Source organism: Saccostrea echinata, unplaced genomic scaffold (assembly GCF_033153115.1).
Source record: "Saccostrea echinata isolate AGI-Se365-2 ecotype Australia unplaced genomic scaffold, CSIRO_AGI_Sech_v1 ptg000008l, whole genome shotgun sequence".
In the NCBI taxonomy this organism is placed as follows: Eukaryota; Metazoa; Mollusca; class Bivalvia; order Ostreida; family Ostreidae; genus Saccostrea; species Saccostrea echinata.
Genome location: NW_026889757.1, coordinates 2,243,782 through 2,263,476, shown reverse-complemented (window position 1 = coordinate 2,263,476; position 19,695 = coordinate 2,243,782). Strand labels below are relative to the sequence as shown.

The 19,695-nt window shown below is 33.1% G+C and overlaps 1 protein-coding gene across 1 annotated transcript in view; it reads left to right on the top strand.

Annotated features, from left to right (window-relative positions):
* The window catches only part of LOC133180921 (SMC5-SMC6 complex localization factor protein 2-like), a 29,758-nt gene extending 10,814 nt beyond the window's left edge, over positions 1-18,944 (top strand). The window contains exons 3-21 of the mRNA XM_061315376.1: positions 4,821-6,011; positions 6,174-6,267; positions 6,662-6,704; positions 7,021-7,137; positions 8,268-8,312; positions 8,930-8,996; positions 9,110-9,144; positions 9,347-9,509; positions 9,838-9,933; positions 11,447-11,593; positions 11,732-11,789; positions 11,964-12,086; positions 12,558-12,635; positions 12,755-12,833; positions 13,386-13,568; positions 13,804-13,932; positions 16,414-16,497; positions 17,227-17,295; positions 17,964-18,944. Of these exons, the coding sequence (XP_061171360.1) occupies positions 4,821-6,011; positions 6,174-6,267; positions 6,662-6,704; positions 7,021-7,137; positions 8,268-8,312; positions 8,930-8,996; positions 9,110-9,144; positions 9,347-9,509; positions 9,838-9,933; positions 11,447-11,593; positions 11,732-11,789; positions 11,964-12,086; positions 12,558-12,635; positions 12,755-12,833; positions 13,386-13,568; positions 13,804-13,932; positions 16,414-16,497; positions 17,227-17,295; positions 17,964-18,215 (3,053 nt within the window). The 3' untranslated portion in view covers positions 18,216-18,944. The remainder of the gene's footprint in view (positions 1-4,820; positions 6,012-6,173; positions 6,268-6,661; positions 6,705-7,020; positions 7,138-8,267; positions 8,313-8,929; positions 8,997-9,109; positions 9,145-9,346; positions 9,510-9,837; positions 9,934-11,446; positions 11,594-11,731; positions 11,790-11,963; positions 12,087-12,557; positions 12,636-12,754; positions 12,834-13,385; positions 13,569-13,803; positions 13,933-16,413; positions 16,498-17,226; positions 17,296-17,963) is intronic.
* The last annotated feature ends 751 nt before the right edge of the window (positions 18,945-19,695 follow it).

The following is a 19,695-nucleotide window of genomic DNA, read 5'->3' as shown; positions in this document are numbered from 1 at the left end:
AGCACTCATTTATATTCAACATATGTTACACTTATGCATTTACCAAAATACTAGTCACATCAATTTTTCAAAGAAGGTGTCTTAAAATCAAGAAAAATAAAATTAACACCCCATCTTTATATACTTCCAAAATACAAACTTCATGATCTATTGGTATACAACAACAATATAAATCAGTATTTATCTCAAGTCCAAAATTAAAAAAATATAGCTTTGATTGGTGATAGGTATTCAGAGGAGGGGGTTCTACACTGTACAGTGGAGGATGATAAACAGAGCAATGATGATAGGGTTTCTTTGACCTATGACCTATTGTTACCCCTATGGATTGGGACTTGCATGTATTTATACCAGCACTTTCTAAAGAAAGTTTAGGTATAATGTTGCATGTATCCACATTTGCAAGACCTTCTGCCTGTCCATTTGTTCATCCCTTAGTCTGTTCTGTAAAAGTCATTTTACAATGTTTTAAGAATATGTCAAAAGTCCTTTAAGGTCAGATGACACATTCCTTGAATATCTGTTTTGTATCTCTTAGTAACGTATTAAAAATATTAATAATTATCATTATCTTATAATTTCTAAACCATTTTCAAAATGCTTTAAAAAGAAATACTGATGATTTCCAGTAGGATTATATAGAAAACACTGGTACCTTGCACAAATGTCTGGTAAGGTACCTCATTTTTTGTGAGTAAAGTTGTTTAAGTAGCAACACTTTAATGACAAATTCTTGGGGAAATTATATATTATAGAGGAATGTGTTTTCTGACCTTAAATTGCATAAGACTGGTTATATATTGTAGTTATGCAATAAGACTTGATTATGAAGAGTATTGTTTACATTCATTTGTTAGATATTCTGCATTTGTATGCCCCCAAAAATCAAAGATTCAGGGGCATATAGTTTTTGGTCTGCTGTCTGTGCAAAGACTTTATCCTTGCCCACAACTTTTGATTGGTGGGAGCTAGGGTTTTCATATTTGACAAGTGTATTCCATTTGGCCAGAGATTTTTTTTGGGTACAAACATATTTGACCTCTTGTCCTTGACTATGGAGTTTGACCCACTTGCAAAATTTTACCAAATTTTAACGTTGGCCATACCTTTTGAATGGTTAGTTCTAGGGATTTTATTTTTCACAAATGTATTTCTTGCAACTAGATCTTCCCTTCGTTACTAACATTTTTGACCTTGACCTTGGTATTTGACTTACTTTTGAAAAACTTTAACCTTGGTCATATCTTTTGAATGATTGAAGCTTTCTTTTTTCACATGTGTATTCCTTGTGACAAGATCTTCCCTTGGGTAAAAACATTTGGACTCTTGACTTGACCTTGGAGTTTGACCTACTTTTGAAAAACTTTAATTCGATGGTCATAACTTTTGAATGGTTGGTGCTAGGGCTTTCATATTTCACATGATATTTCTTGTGACAAGATTTTACCTTGGATATCAACATTTGTGACCTCTTGACCCCGGAGTTTGACATGCAATTGAGAAACTTTAACCAGGGTCATAACTTTTGTATGGTTGGTGCTAGGGCTTTCATACTTCACATGTGTATTCCTTATACAGGACCTTTCTTTGGATACCAATGTTTGTGACCTTTTAACCTTGACCTTGGAGTTTGACTTGCATTTGAGAAACTTTAACCTGGGCCATTACTTTTGAATGGTTGGTGCTAGGGCTTTCATATTTTGTATACAGGTTTTCCCTAACTTTGGGTACAAACATTTTTGACCTGTTGACCTTGATCTTGGAGTTTACTTGCAATTGAGAAACTTTAACCTTGGCCATGGACTGTCTTATGGGGGCACCAGTGTTTGATCTGAGATGAAAGCTCAAGTTAGCTTTTCTTATCACCCTTAGTCTGTCTGTCTGATTGTCTGTCTGTTCGTCCTTCTGTAAACTTTAAACATTTTCGAATTTTTCTCAAGAACCACTAGGCCAGTTCAAACAAAAATGGCACAAATCAACATCTGGTGAAGGAGATTTTAAATTGTTCAAATAAAAGGCCACGTCGTATTCCAAGGGGAGATAATCAAGTAAAGGCAAAAATAGGCAGAGGTCATTATAATATTTTCTCAAGAACCACTGGGCCAGAAGCTTAAGAGACTCTATATGAAATAAATTAAGAAAATCTTCTCAAGAACCACAATTGCACTTTTCATATGCAAACATTCCCAAGTTGAGTGGATTCATTTTTTTCCTACAATTTGGGCAATGTGGGTTAGAGTTTGCTAAAATAGGGATCAAATCTTACATAATGCATGTATACAGAAAAGAATTCTCTTCTCCAAACTGCAAGGCCAATTTAATCACAATGATATTGTAGCATCTCCATGTTGTGTGGATTCAGAGACACTCAGAGTTAGAGTGGGGTTATAATATTGGGTCACAATTTTATATGGGAATCTTCTGAAGAACAGCTGGCTTAAGTACATGTACCTAGGTGAGCATTGTGGCCCATGGGCCTCTTGTTTTTAACTTTTACAACAAGACAGACAACTTTTCAAAATTTCCCTTGCATAAAATTTTAAAGTATGTTCGAACCAAATTCACCCAGTATTGTAGCAATATTTTTCTCTGTAACAAAATGTTAAATTTACTGAAATGAAACCAGAAGTACTTAATCAAGCAGTGACTAGTCAGATACATTTAATCTGTACTACATATACAATCTTTCTTTGGCAAAATTGGTGTGAATATTATGACAAGATTTTCTAAATAACCAGTGCCTAGACAAACAGTGGAGTATTGGTATATTTTGTTTTTTGAGACTTTAGCTTGTTGTACAAAAAATCAATCTTTTGAACTCTAAATTCCCCAGAATTTAAATTTATGATGTTCCATTTCAGGTAAGGTTCTTTCATTTTATTTTGGATGTTGTTTTTTTCTTGTTTGATTTAATTTTATGTTTTATTTTAATTAGGGCCCCGCAAGGATTTGCGGGTGCCCTATAGTAATCACTCTGTCTGTCTGTCCATCTGTCTGTCCGTCTGTCATTCTTTCGTCCACAAATTTTCTGTTTTTTTCTAATAACTTTTCTTAGGGTTGACCAGTTAAGTTCAAATTTGGTATGTTGATTGAATAGGCAGTAAGACATATTTTGATGCTAAGTTTGGGTCTCTATGTCATCCGGTTTGGAGCTGGGGTGGTGGGGGTAGATTTCTTAACTTTATATAAGAGTGAATGGGCAAAGAGAGATAACTGCTGAGAATGTTCCTATTGTAAACTGTGAAAGGCTGCAATGAGTCACTTGGGATTAATTAACTTTCCTCTTGAAGAAAATCCAAAGCATTTATCTTTATCTGTCACATTGAGATTAATTAACACCTCTGTCTGCAAATGAAGTTTGTTTTGAAGTTAAGGTCAATTTTGAATGATGTTTACATGTTCTCTGAAATGTGGATTTAAATAATGTTCATACTTTATTTTGGTAAAATACACAATGAGTTATGATTTTATTGAATTCTAAAAACAATATATACATGTAGATAAAGATATCTTTTTTATTATTTTCTTTTTTTTCTTTTTTGTTTTCTTTTTTCTGCCTTATGTAAATTCAAGAATACTACATGTATTTATTTTAACAGGTATTCAGATAATAACCTCATTCTATCATTGCTGAAAAAGTTCTTATTGTTAACTTAGAAGAAAAGGTTGAGAGAGCAGTATAATTAATCCCCTGGGATTGATTATCTTGCTGGTTTGCAGAACATTTTAGAGGGTTATCTTTCTGTCACTTTAAGATTAATTAACACCTTTGTCTGCAACTGATATTTGTTTTGAAGTTAAGGTCAAGCCTCCGTGATATTTGCATTCACTGATGGCTGGCATTCATGCTTCATTCTTCTTTAAATATACATTTAATTGAGTTATTATAGATATGATGTTTTTTACTGCCTTATGTAAATACAAGGATGCTATTTACAGGTTGTTGGATATTTAGCAGTTGCTGTTGCTTATTCTTTATATATATTTAAATTTTTTTAATCAAGTAAAATTCTCATCCCCTAATCTGCACCCTTATATTTCTACCCCTCGGCGGGGCCCTTGCTGACTGGTCAGATTTCTAGTTAAAATGATTTTTTATTTAAATTCTGCATATCTACCAATGGTATGGCCTGGAAAGCATTAATTGATATGTATGATAGTCCTTTCCTCATACCAAGATAGATTGTGGACACATTTTCCTCACCTTTTTTTTCAAATGTACAGAGGGGGTTGTGGGGGTATATCTTTTAAATACCATCATGTACATAGGCAAGGCATATTGTGTTTGTCTTATGGAACCTCCTTTTGTTTGGTTTTTGTAATGAACATTTAACAGTTCAAAAGTCTGACGTTCATGTTTCCTGTGGTTGACTTTGACCATGTTGACCATGCATATTTGTGTTATTAAGCATTTAGCTTTTTTAAATACATTATAGTGAATGATCATTTAAATCATAGGGCAGAAAGGGGTGTTCATTTCCTATGGACATGTTTACTTTATTAGTAAAAGAATGAAGATAAACTATTTCTGATTTGAAAAAAAAAAATGGCCTAAGTTTCTGTATTATTTTCTCCAAGTAATTTTACATTTATAAACATGATCTTTTTCTTTTCTTCCAATTTCACATATTTGATACATTTAAGACTTCACATTTCATGATTATGTAATGTATATTCTTCTTGAGTACTCTCTTTAGTTGTACATTTGAATTTCTTCATGCTATTTTGTTATAATCTGTATAAATCATATATTCATTACAGAAATAATAAAAATTGTAGGAAAAGAACCCCAAGTATGATGTAAACATTTTATTTTGTAGATGTCCGTACCAAATCCATTGCTAGGGCTGTGAGGGAAGATGAAGCTTCAGGTGATGACTGTATAGTAGAGAATCTTGTCAGTAAAACATCCTCAGCACAAGTTACTGCAGTGGGGTGTTCAACAGCCAAAAGACCTGTAACAATCAAAGATCAACTACAAACAAAGGAAGGACCCGTAACAATTAATGAACAGATCTCTAGTGCTCAAAGAGCAAATGTTCATTATGACTCAGATTTAACTTCAGGACAAACATTGAAGTCCCACAGTGCTACTGAAAATGCTGATTTTGAAATGAAAGATGATGGTATTTATGAAATTGATAATAAAGGTAGTCAGTGTAATTCTCTTACATTACCTACAGTAAAAAGTAATAACTCTTCAAAAATTTATTTGAATGAAAAGAAAGAGAGTGGCTCAATAAAGGCAAAAACTTCTAACAGTAGTTCTGAAGAAAGCCTGGGAAGAAGTGTTGATAATTTGTGTGTTATTGGATCAGATAATACAATGTTGTCGGGAACTTTATACAAGACAGAATCTAGGAAAGGAGGCAAAGTAGACAGTGTGCAAGATAATGTAAGTGTAGAACCAGGTTATAGGACACCAGGGAATTCAGTACAGGACAGTGGTCAGTTCTCCTCAGAGAGGAAAGGAAAGGAAAGGACACCAACTAGTGACAGTAAGTATGGTACAAAGGATAGACAAAGAATGCAGAGTGGAGAAAGTCAACGTTTTCCTACGAAGGAAAGACTGGGAGAAGGAAAGAGACGCCACTCAGAGGAACCACAGTATGGGAGAGAGAGTTATCTTTTACAACACAGAAGTAGCATAGACTCCTCAAGTCAAGATAAGAGAGGGGTAATGCAGAGGTCCCAGTCAGATAATTCCCAAGAAATCACTCCTAAAACTGCTCAGACATACAGGGAATATAGAGAGGCAAAGCAGAGACAGTTGGAGAGAGAAGAACGAGAGAGAAAGAGGAATCAGATGAGGTCCACTTCCATAGAGAGGCATAATGGCCACTCTACTCCAAGAAAGGACTCCATGAAAAACTTGGATGACGTGGCAACACCAAGCAATCCTTTAAATAAAGGTGGACAGGCTAGCAGTTCTATATCTACAATTTCTGATTCCCTGGAGTCTAAATTCTGCATTGTGTATGGTGCTGATTTACCAAGTCCTCAGGAAACGAGTAAGAAATGAGTTTTGTCTTTTACATTTGTTTTGCACTATATTCATTTTATAATCTAATTTATTATGTATAAAGATAATTATTAACTTGTAGAAGTTAAGAAAAACATTGAATGAATAATAAGTACTTTTTATCCACTGGACTTCTGATATTGTTTTGTAGGTGATAGACTGAGTGACTTCGACATAGATCTAGATGACTCAGATGATGAACTCTTAGAGACTCCATCCTTTTTAAAAGACTTAGAAACTGCCATGTAAGTTGATTCCTAAAGAAAATTTAATAGATAATTGATATTATTAATTTCCTCAATTTTTGTTTGATTGTAGTACTATATGTATTTATTTAAGAAAATTTGCAGTAGATAGGTCTTGCAGTTGGTTAAGTTCAAAGGTTAAGATTTGAGATAAATGTGTAGGTTTGGAAAAAGGATCTTGGTTTAAAAGAACTTTCAAGACCAAATAGTTCAGCTATGATGATGCCTAACTTGTTCCTTAAGCTATCATCAATAAAATAGAAATAGACAATCTATTGCCCTTCTTCAGATTGATCTTGATATTAGAATAATAGAATTATTAAATGTTTTTATTGTAAGTTCAGTTGTTGATTGAATCGTTTATCAGGATTCAGTAATCTTGTATTTTGTACAGAACACAGCCAGTTCCTGGCACTCCACCTCCAAAGAATCAGTCAGTAAGTGAACATTTATTAACGACTTGATCCCTTTGTGTTCCATTATACTCTTGCAACGAAACATTCAAAATGTCTTTATCATTTAATGTAAATGCCTTAAATAGGAGAGTCAAGCATCTACTGCTTATGGGTAGATGAAATATTTTTATTTGTTAAAATGTTGTATGTATGTTTCAAGACACTAAAGAAATGTCTTGTCAAATTAAAAGAGCATATGGTTGTATTAAATAAAATAAAGCTGTCATGAATAATTCATTTACACACTTACTCTTCACATTTTCTAACAATATTGTATTCAGTTTTGATATTTCTATAGTCTCCGGGTCCAGGCAGTCCCATTCCAATGGCAAACACTAACTCCATTTTTATTCCATCCACATCAAGATTTGCCAAGTTTTCTCTGGACAGTTTGCTGGCAGAACATACAGACAAGGTAATTTGTAACATTGTAAGCAGACAAAAAAAAAAGTTTTTCATCCAACTTGACAAGATCTTACTGGCCTAATCATCTAGCTCATGAATAAATTTAAAGGAGACAGTGGTTATTGGAAGCAGATATTGTTAATGTGGAGTTGATAAATAAAAAAAAACCATGATTTGGTTAAGAGTGTAGATTTAACCATCTCAACATCACTCTTTCCTTACTTTCCTTAAGACAATTTTTACTTTGTAAATTTTCAATTGGCCTTGATATGTACTTGTAAGGTTTTATTTTAAGCCATTCATTTGCATCTAAGCCACTAAGTATAGTTAAGAAGGAGAAAATAATGTGTATTTTTAGGTCACTTAAGTTTCAAAGGTAATGTTGCTATCCATTTTATCCATCATTTTGTTATCAGTTGGGCATAAACTTTACACATTTTTGAGTTTTCTCCAGAACCACTGAGTTTGTGATTTCAACCAAATGCTCAAAAGAAGAGGGGTTCTTTCTTAAGAGTGGATTGAAAATATGGTGGGGCCATTGAAAATTATTCTCTAGAAGCACTAAGCCAGAATTGGAAAAATAGGTGGGAGCTTTCTTCCACAGTGAAGATTCGTGTTTGTTCATCACGACCCATTAGACCATAAAAGAGGTCCAAAATATGCTCTAGAAAACTAGCATAATGACACTTAGGAGACTTTTTAAAAGGCCCATAGGCCTCTTGTATAAAGATGGTTTTGTAAATAAGATTCTTTTAAATAACCGAGAACACCAAAAAAAAATTCAAAAGCTTTAGTAATGAGTAAAATTATTTTGCATTCAAAACAACATTGATTTCTTTATTGTAAATGGATAAAACCTCGTGAAGGTTAAAAAAAAAAGCACATTTTTGTGAATGATATCTTACTCGCATCATTCAATCTGGATTTTGGTGAAGATAATGATGCTATAAAAATCTTAACTGAGAAAAAAAATTATTGAGGATATTAGGTTTAAATACAGTATTCATGTATGTATACTAGTTATCTGAATGAAACATCTTGTTTAAAGACCATCGTAAAGTACAAAGTTAATCTTTTTTTTTTTTTTCATCTAAATGAAGTATGATGTAGCACAGAATTTATCATGGTCATATTTTTCAGCCTGAAGAGCAAAGGGAGTTTGAAGAAATGCAGACTGAATTAAAGGTTTGTCATTTAATTGAGAAAACTGGTATTTCCAATATAATTATGTGGTTAGACAAAACAAAAATTAAAGAAATAAATTGATAATGAGTTTGTTAATTGATATTCTATTTAGAGAATTTCTGGTGATTTTAATTGAAAAGATTGTTGATAATTATTGATTTGAAATGTGTTAATTACCCCCAGCTTAAAGGATATTATATTTTTTGTGTCCGCTTTTGTATCTTTCTCATTCTAATTATGACTGTATAACATCACATGACAGAATTCAAATGTAGTGGGATGGGGGGGGGGAGAGTAGTGTGGGGGAGGGAAGATATGTCAAGTCTTAATAAGGTTTCATAACCATTTTGAGGGCATGACAGGTCAAATATCAACTACAAAGCAAAATACATGTATTATGTGATTTTGGATTGCTAAGTTGTGCTGTATTGTAAAGTAGCTACTTATATGAAATTGGCATATTATTATCAGGTCCTCTTACTCTTGTAGCACTGGGCTTAATTTAAGCTGGAAGGGAATATCTGCTTTCAAGTCAACTTAAATAAATAACACAGTATTTCATGTACATGTACCATAAAGAAAGTTATCCTAATATCAATATTTTAATTTACCATTAGGAGTCTGTGAGAAAAGGGGGCTTTGTGAAAGACACACTTGAAAAGCAAGAAGATCATACAGAACAAAGTATGTATTATCATCACTTTTTGGGGGTTTTTTTTGGGGGGGGGGGGGGGGGTCTGTACAAGTGAAATGCTGAATTGTAAAATTTCATATGAAAATTTTTCTTTTTTTTTAAGATTTACTTCCTGAGCACCAAGAGCAGATAGAACATGTAAGTTATAAATATAGTTCAACTATTATGCCTGTACATGTATTAGGAACATGGCAGGCTTTAAAAAAACTATGCAAAATAGAATTTTTATTTTCAAGTGAGATATTATTCAGTTTTAATTACATGCTTTGTTATAAAAAAAAAACAAAAAAAAAAAAAAAACAGAAATATGAGTGGTACACCTTTGGTTTGAATATTTCAGCTTGAAATGAAGAAAAGTGTCATATCCACAGCCCACCCAGGAGAGACAATTTTCTGTCCAAATCGCTACAAACAGCTTTACACTTCAAGAATCTCTCCCACCATGTGTGGCTTTACTGCAGGGGAATCCTTCATTGACAAGTTCCTTACAACAGTCCAGCCAAGTAGGTGTTCTCTCCCTTCATAAGATACCTTAAAAGTAGGTGTTATCTCCCCTTATCAGACACTAAAAAGTAGTTATTATCTCCCTTTGTAAATTACTAATCAAGGTAGTTCTTGTCTTCCTTGATAAGATAGCAAAATATAGGTGTTATCTCCCTTTCCATCTGAAGTAGGTGTTATCTCCCTTTATCAGATACTAAAAAAGTAGTTGTTTTCTCCCTTTGTTAGATAATTTAGAGACCTTTTCAGAGAGGTGTTGTGATTTTGATTGTAAAAAGGAAAAGTGGTAAATGTAAATGAACTGACAGAACTGAATATTCCTCCTTTCAGAAGATTTTGATACGCTGTTATCATCTGAAGTTCTTGTCAGCAGTCTGGAGAAGGTGTCCTGTCCAAAAATTCTCCTCAAATGGCTCATCTTTCTGTGTATGTATATTTACTGCAACATGTATACAGTGTGTGAATTTTCTTCTTTGAAATTATAAATCATCATTTGTCTCCATTCAGTTTTATGTCAACCATAATTTTGATATTTATTTAAAATTAAATACTTGCACTCCTCTGACAGATTTTAGTCTGAGATGTCACTATATATCTATTTTTAGCTCACCTGAGCTGAAAGCTCAAGTGAGCTTTTCTGATCACCCGTTGTCCGTCGTCCGTCCGTCCGTCTGTAAACTTTTCACATTTTCAACTTCTTCTCAAGAACCACTGGGCCAATTTTAACCAAACTTGGTAGAAAGTATCCCTGGTTGAAGGGGAGTTTAAATTCTTAAAATAAAGTTCCCTTACAAGGGGAGATAATCATGAAAAGACAAAAATAGGGTGGGGTAATTAAAAAATCTTCTTCTCAAGAACCACTGGGCCAGAAAAGCTGAAACTTATATGGAAGCATCCTGGGATAGTGTACATTCTAAATTGTTAAAATCATGACCCCCGGGGGTAGGGCGGAGCCACAATAGGGAATCCAAGTTTTACATTGAAATATAAAGGAAAAATGTTTAAAAATCTTCTTCTCAAGAACCACTAGGCCAGAAAAGCTGAAACTTATGTGGAAGCATTCTGGGGTAGTGTAGATTCTAAATTGTGAAAATCATGACCCCGGGGTAGGGCAGGGCCACAATAGGGAATCCAAGTTTTACATGGAAATATATAGGAAAAATCTTTAAAAATCTTCTTCTCAAGAACCACTAGGCTAGAAAAGCTGAAACTCATGTGGAAGCATGCTAGGATAGTATAGATTCTTAATTGTTAAAATCATGACCCCCGGGGGTAGGGCGGGGCCACAATAGGGAATCCAAGTTTTACATTAAAATATAAAGGAAAAAAATCTTTAAAAATCTTCTTCTCAAGAACCACTAGGCCAGAAAAGCTGAAACTTATGTGGAAGCATCCTGGGATAGAGTAGATTCTAAATTATTAAAATCAGGACCCCTGGGGGTAGGGCGGGGCCACAATAGGGAATCCAAGTTTTACATTGAAATATAAAGGAAAAAATCTTCTTCTCAAGAACCACTAGGCCAGAAAAGCTGAAACTTATGTGGAAGCATCCTGGGGTAGTGTAGATTCTAAATTGTTAAAATCATGACCCCCGGGGGTAGGGCGGGGCCACAATAGGGAATCCAAGTTTTACATGGAAATATATAGGAAAAATCTTTAAAAATCTTCTTCTCAAGAACCACTAGGCCAGAAAAACTGAAACTTATGTGGAAGCATTCTTGGGTAGTGTAGATTCTAAATTGTTCAAACAGGACCCCCCCCCCCCCCCCCCCCCCGGTAGGGCGGGGCCACAATAGGTATTACGGGGGGGGGGGGGGGATCTGGTAAAGAACAGCCATGGCCAAAGTTACTCAGGTGAGCGATGTGGCCCTGCCTCTTGTTTTATTAATCATTCTTGTTTTGGAATACACAGAGATTTTAAATCTTTTGTTGATTGTAGTATCTGTGGATGAGAGTCATCTTGTGATGGATGGTTGTTATAAAGTATTGGAGGAATATCTGTATTGTCACAAGGTTTTTAATGACGATCAGGACAATCCCTGGGCTCCCTCTATTGAGGACTTACTCTCTGTGTTCATGAATTGTGGTAATAGACCATTTTAGATTATGTGCAGATGTATTTCAAAGCATCTGTGGTTTCAACTGGTTTGTAATTCCAAAATTTTGCACAATGAAAGAATTCAGTGTATTGATAATTTTATTATGAACACTTTTCTTTTTAAAGGAGCATCTGAAGAAAGCATTTTACCTAAAGATGTGTTTAAAGGTGATGAAGAAATAAGGTTTGTTGAAATTGGGTATTTCACATCAGAGTTGTAACATTTGCCCTTAGCTTAAAGTCTGACACGAAAAAATAAGACTGAATCTACCAGCATGTGAAGTAATGTATTTTATTTTGATCCTCCTTGTATAGATTCTAATTACAAATGTCTGTGTCACTTTTCTTTTAAAATTAGCACCCTTGGTAGTAAGGTGACTAGAGAGAATAACCAGCCCCTCCCTCCCCCTAATGTGGGCAGCTTTAACAGAGAAAATCTCAGAATGGTGATCCAGGTTATAGCACTTGCTCTCCAAAGAAGGTATGTTGTTTATTGTAATTCTCAAGCATTATAAAACAAGTACCTGCTTAGAAAAAAAATAATCATCAGATCTTAGGATGCCTCTCACTTGCAACCAGATTCTTTGTAGCACATTTTTATTTAGCTGTTGATTTGATAGGTATTCAGTATGAAAAAAATAGTACATACTTCATTTTATTATTATTATTATTATTTTTTATTGAAAGTCCAGAACAAAAATCTAATGCATTATATGTACTTAAAAATTTGGTACTTATAACTTAATTTTTTTTTTTTTTTTTTTTTTTGATATTTATCTCCTAGAAAAAAAATTAATCAATAGAAAGCACATTCCATCTTCAGTCCCTGAAGAGAAAAGCCAAGTTTATCATATTGCTGTAGCTTGTAAATAGGACTACATAAAATCATTAAGGAAAATTAAAACTCTTGTCAAACAATCTTTTACAATAAATGCATTAACCTTTTACCTAGACCAAAGTACCAGACTTCCCACCTGCTGGCATTGTATGTCATGTTATGTAGAGTGGCCCTGGACAAGTCCTTGAACTGGTAAACTAATCTATAGATGTATTTTTAAACATTACAGCGTAATTCTGTCAATGAATAATAATTTTGATAGCAAGACAAATAATGATATGAACTTGAAATGCTAAGTTTATATTTTTCAGTGGTTTAATCAACATAGAAATCCAGTCTTGTTTAGGCAGCATTTTGTGTTGTTATTCAGATTCAGAATGGAAGACTTGTGTAAGTTTGCAGTATATTATCAGACATAAAATTTATTCACTATTTTCCTTAATGGAGATTTAATACACAACAGCTTATAAATGTTATCATTTATAAATATTTTACATACATTAAACATTTCCATTCAGTAAGACTGTAGTTGAAATTAGTAAATTAAAACTTAAAACATAAATTGAAAAATTATCCTGATACATGTATCTATTTTCCTTATACATTTTCTTCCCCATGTCCATGGAACAAATACTTGTGCATGTAGACATCTCACAGGTGACATTTTTCAAAGTATTTGCATCTTCATCTAGTGTATTTGTAGATACCTTGTGTAGTAAATTATGTATAAATATTTCATGCTAAAATCTTAAGAATTGTCCTTGTAACTAAGTATAGAATGTGACTACAAATATTTACTTATGTAAACATTTTATTCTTTCTTTGATGTTTTAAAATGATAGGACTCATATTAGAGCTTAGTACATTCATCTTTTTTTTCATTTCTCTGTGCATTTTTGACCTAACAAAAACATTATTCCATTCATATACTTTTCTTACTAGGCATTGCAGCTGAGTTCAGTCCTCCCCACACTTACAGATCACCACCACAACAAGGCCTACCTGGCCTCCTTGTCCCCCTATGGAAGGCGAGGACAGTTCCTACAGAGGAGGGTAGCTTACATCATGCTGAGGCAGCTGTTTGATTTGGAACCATGTTCTACAGAGAAACTAGAAAACTGCAAGGTTACTAAATGCATCAATATAATTTGTTGTCTTATCTGCCTTTATTTGCCCATATGCTAGACAGCTGTATGTGTTCTAAAGCATACTATGTTAGTCTGCAAAAACATTACACTGAAATGAAATACATGTATTAAGTAGAATGCAAACGATTTCAAAGAATAACATAATATCTAAGATGATTTGTGAATATTGGCTTACCTCTGGTTACACCTGACAGATTTGATCACCATTGTAGATAAGAGACCTTCACCAGTTCTTGCCACACCTTCAGAATTTGGTGAACACAGACATGTACAAGTTATACAGCTGTATCATGCTAATAGACCTTTGTGTAGGGAATGGTCTCATTACTCCAGCAGAGAAGGTACTATCTTTTACCACTGTTATCTCAAAATAAAAAATTCTCTGCCCCTAATTAGAGGCACAGTACTTAAGTCAAATAAAAGGTCCACAAAATTGTGTTCAGTTTCACCATCTTATGTGCTTTATCACAGAGATCATTTTAAGAATTAATCATGGAAAAATATTCTGACATTAGGGTGAGTTAACCATGCATCGGACACATACCTTGCTTCGGACAACTTTGAGCAATAAACTTTCATTGAACCTGAGTCTCCTCGTGTTTTTACTTGTTTCTGTCTTAAAGGTAAAGATTTAAACTTTTTCATGATGCAGATTCTTATTTTCATGTTGTGATAAAAATACCACAAGAATGGCCTTGAAATTACGTCATATTTTGCATCATCAAAGGGGAGTAACCAGAATTTTCCGATTTTGCAATTTTGAGAGTTGTCGCTCTTTTAAATAGACTTCAACGGAACGAGTCGGACCTAGGTAAAATTTGTCAATGATTGATAATTTAACAGAAATTTTTCAAAAATTTTATTTAAATGTTTATACATTAATTTTTAGAGTTGTTTTTTACTAGTATGTTTGTTTCACCGTACATCGGACACAAATTAACCATGCATCGGACACTTTCCGATACATGGGTAATCACTTCCATTTTCATATAAAACCCAAATGACAGCTGTTTTTTACGGAAATAGAAAATAAAGACTCTATATTTTAAGTGAAAATACAAGATATCGATATATGACGACTAGAAGTGAACCCAATTTATTTCTTTAAACAAGATGATGATAACCCACCTGACAAAGGCACGAGTTGCCATATTACTAGCATTGTAAAGCCTTTCTAAGGCGATGTGATGTACCTAAAACACCTCTTCACATTTGTGGATCGAAATAGTCATTCAAATTTAGCTAGAAGTTTAATGTTTTAATAAAAGATAAAAATGTTTCGATATCACTAATTTTAAAGGACCGAGACCAAGGTGTGATATTTTTCTGGTTTAAATACCGTATGTCCGATGCATGGTGAATATTGTCCGATCCATGGTGAATTCTGACTTATTTCGAAAAACTCGGGTTTTAATGATATTTTCTCAATAAAGAGCACACGACTGTGTCAAAAATTTATATTTTAACTATATACTACATGTTAAGTTCAATTTTGATAATCTTCGGTCGGTAGCGATATCACTAGAACTTGTTGAAATGCGAGGGTGTCCGATGCATGGTGAATTCACCCTATTTCCAAAGTATTTTTCACAGAAATTATGAAAGAAACATATTGCATTTAAAAATGTATATGTAATGTACATCAAAATTCACTTTTCAAGAAAAAATTACTAAGGTATTGATGCATCTGGGGAAAAAAACTTTTAAAAAAAGAAGATATTTTTTTTTTTTTTTTTTTTTTTTTTTATTACAATAACCCTTTAACAAAAAGGTATAGGTAATGCCTCCTCAGAGGCCACATAGAGTCCACAATTCCCCCCTACGATTGTATACTCCAAAGGCCAGGCCACCTTTGGATAAATAAAAAATATCACAATTTTTCAGACAACTCTTTAATGATTTTGAAATCGCATGCAATACTTTTTGCTAATTTTGTTATGAAATAAAACTGAGTCAGTGCATTTTTTAAGAAACACATTAAACTCTCATTAGTAACACAAAAAAAAAAAAAAAAGAAGAAGATATTTCATTGAATATTTATGCAATTATAAAAATAGTACAGTATATACAGTTTCTTCTCTTCATATTAATTTTCACAAAGCTATGTATAACAATTTACTAATGAACATTGAAATATTAGTTGAAAATTATGTGTCATGAAAAAAAAAACAGAGCTTTTGTCTCGTGATGAGAATCGGTATGAATTTCATAATCGATGATCGGGCTACTGTAACTAACTAATTATCAATTATAATCGGACATTTACAAAGTCTGTCAATTTAGTTTATTAAATGGTAAGAATGGGTGAATAACTACTTTCTGCGGTGGTCCAGCTTTAGTTAGAATAATCTGTGTCTCGGGATAAGCCTTAGTCCGTAGGACAATATCATTTTAACAATAGAACGTTCTATCTAGTCCAGCTGGTTCATCGTTCATTTTGTAGAATCCAAAGTACGTCCATACCTGGGAATGAGCGTTGTTACCAGGGTATGAATACAATGTCTGTTCGTCTGCGCCATTATGATGCACAAATAAGTGAATAGACAAGTCCCAGCTGGAATATTTGGCTTAAAAGCTATTATGCTTGTAAAATAAAATGAATAACATGATTAATCAGAATAAAAATTTTGTAATCGAGCGCTTGGATTATGCCAGCAATCGACTGCTTTTTGATTATAATTGATGATTGGAACACCACTACTTTTGTCTCATAAAGATAAATATAACTTGAAATAAAAGTGGTATGTAGTAGGTATTAAGTGAGGGTAAACAATGAGATAATAATCTGGCTTTCTGATACACTTCCTGTTTATGAATTGAAGGATAGCCTCCAATACCTGTCAGAACAGATAAAGAAGATTTGTGGAGATACAAGGGATGATGTCCGTATGTTAGACAGAAGCCGGGTATGAATTGATCAATCTATATTTTATTTAATTTTCAAGTTGTTTTGAAATAATAGTAATATATTGTTTGAAATTCTGAAAAAAGTACTTGAAATTCTTTCTTAAGGGAGGCCAGGGACCTATATACTAACGGGATAGGCAACTCCCGCAAGTCTCGCGATATCTCGTAAGTTGCGTGATTTCGTAAGTCAATTTTAATTAAATATATTTCTTTTGCTATCAAATATTTCAGAATAAAATCTTAATTTATCTATCAAAAAAATATTCAAGATTTGTTATTAGCACTGTTTTTATTCCTTATCTTAGTAGTAATTACGTTTATTTAAAAATCAGTGTGTGCCCCTGATCGGCCGTATTTCCGAGAAATCGCTGATTTTGGTGGTTGTTTACTTAATATCTAAATTATTTTATAATATGTGCTTTAAAATTTATTAAATATCCATTCTGATACACAAAAAGAACAGTTTACATTAATCAGAAAACAAGCTTTTTACTTGGAAAAAACGTAGTTTGAAAAACTTGCAGTGTTGTGTGTGACGTTGTGGGTAAATAAACATGGCGCTGAAGGAGTTGCCTATCCCGTTAGTATATAGGTCCCTGGGGGGGCTATGTACATGTACACTGTATTGTGAAAAATAAAGACCTTACTTTCATAACTCATTCATCTTAATTGATGCAAATTTGAAATATTTTCTTAAAATGCAAATCTTTTTCTTTGTTGGATTGAAGGTGAAGGACCAAATGGTGAGACTGACTAGTAAATGGACATTGATGCTACTCACAGTGGGCAGCAAACAGGTAAGGAAAATGAATACAATTGATGTTACTCACAGTGACTAGTAAACAGGTAATGAGAATTTCCTGTTATGTTACTCATAGTGGGCACTGGGCAGCAAACAGGTAAGGAAAATTACAAGTGATGTTACTTAGAGTGGGAAGCAAACAGGTAAGGAGAAAAAAATCCATATTGACCAAGGAAAAGTCAAGGTCAGAATTTATATTTTCTTCTGGTGAAAACCATACACTTCATGCATGTGATATTTTTTATATTACATCACCTTTTGATAAGTTATGTTCCCCTTCCTAGAAAATATCAATGAGGAGGATTTGGTTTCTGTTCTAAGGAGGTAACAATGTTCTTTTAAATCTCTTTCAACCAATCAGATCCAATCATTTTAAGTGAAAGAATAATAATTTGCACACACATATATATATATTGGTACATAAAAATTTTTAATCAGAAAACTGATTATTTACAGAAGGGTATGTTAAACTGTAACATTGAAGGAGTTTGATCCATATTCAGGCCTTGTTTTTCATGTTTCAGTACTATAAAAACGTTTAATTTAAAAAAAAAAGGGGGGGGATGAAACATTTTTAGTCTCAACAACTGATGCAGTCGGAGACATGTATGTCTTATGTACGAAGTATTCTTTTTTAAACAGTGTTTTTTTTCCTCATTGTAGAGGAGCATATTTGCTTACACAAGTTCTAGAGCTCCCCAGAGTTTAACAATAGAGACAGTTCAAACCACCCAATCAGATGAGAGCCAATCTGAAGAGGACTCTAATGAGAGCCAATCAGAACAGGGATCTGATGAAGATATGGACCCGCTGGAGGACATTGATTTAGACCCCACAGAAATGCAAGCTGATGATGTCCCTACAGAAACACCAGCTGATAAAGTCCCCTCAGAAATACCGGCTTCTGATACGTGACAGGAGACAGTGCCATGTGACCTGGGATTAGTGCTTTTGAAATTTCATTTTGTTGAGATTTTAGACAGAGATGGTAAACATTGTTGACATTTGTTAGAATTAAATTAAACTAGTCAAATAAAGTACATGTATGTAATTTCACCTCTCATAGAAACAGTCTTGCTTTTCTTCTTTTGATATGGGTCTCTCTGTCTGTCCAACTGTCTGTCATTCTCTCTATGTGTAACACTAACTCTAGTTTTGGGATGATATTTCAAAAAGTCCTTGAGCTTTTGCAGTTAAATTTGTATCATTTGTAAGGCCCTATGACTTAAGGACATATGGACTTAAAAAGACCCTGTTCATTTTGAGGTCAGGCCCCAAGACCATAAACTGAGAACAGACTTAAGTCAAAATTTCGAATCAATATAACTTTTGAAATAATCTTCAGAACAAAACAAAATTTTCATCATATGTTTAAATTAAAATATTATACAAACCTGCAAATTTTTAAGCACATATGTTAAATAAAATTCAAGATATTCAAAATCAAAATTTTCAAAATTTTGACTTAAGTCTGTTCTCAGTTTATGGTCTTAAGGGCAGAGATCAAGGTCGGATATTTATATATTGCATAAAATGTTTTCCAGATGACAACTTTAGTAATCTAAGAGCTTTTGCAATGAAATTTTATGTTATAACTCCTTATGATTTTAAGAACATCCTCTTTGATTTTGAGGACAAATATGTGTGTGAGTATATATATATATATATATATATATATATATATATATATATATATATATATATATATATATATATATATATATATATATATATATGTGTGTGTGTGTGTGTGAGGGTGTGTGTGTGTGTGTGTATATATATATATATATATATATATATATATATATATATATATATATATATATATATATATATATGTGTGTGTGTGTGTGTGTGTTTGTGAGGGTGTGTGTACATATATATATATATATAAATATATATATATATATAGTTTGAGCTTTTGTAATTAAACTAAGGTGATAAATCTAACTGAAGAAAGACCTCTATTGATTTTAAGACCGAAAGGTCAAGGTCAATTCTTTTTCTTTTTCCCATCTGCATGTCTTATGTCTTCTCCTTCTACCTTCAGTGTTTTAGCTGGGGAAATAATTTCCCTGAATTAGCTTGATTATCAAATCATTTATATAAAATGTGTTCTGTAAACTTTTTTAATAAGAAAAGAAAAGAAAGCATGCATGTGTATTTTAATTAAATTTCATAAGCAAGAACAAAAAAATATCAAACTAGAATAACATGTATGTGTTGTATTGGTGTTGAGAAATTAGAATAAATTGTACTGTTTTTATGAGTGTGATTTGATAGTATATTCCTTAGACAGATAATACAGAGACATGTTGTTATGTCATTCCTGTAACAGTCCACTTTTTTTTAGCTGTTTGAAACTAATGTCACAATATAGTATAGACATCTTTTA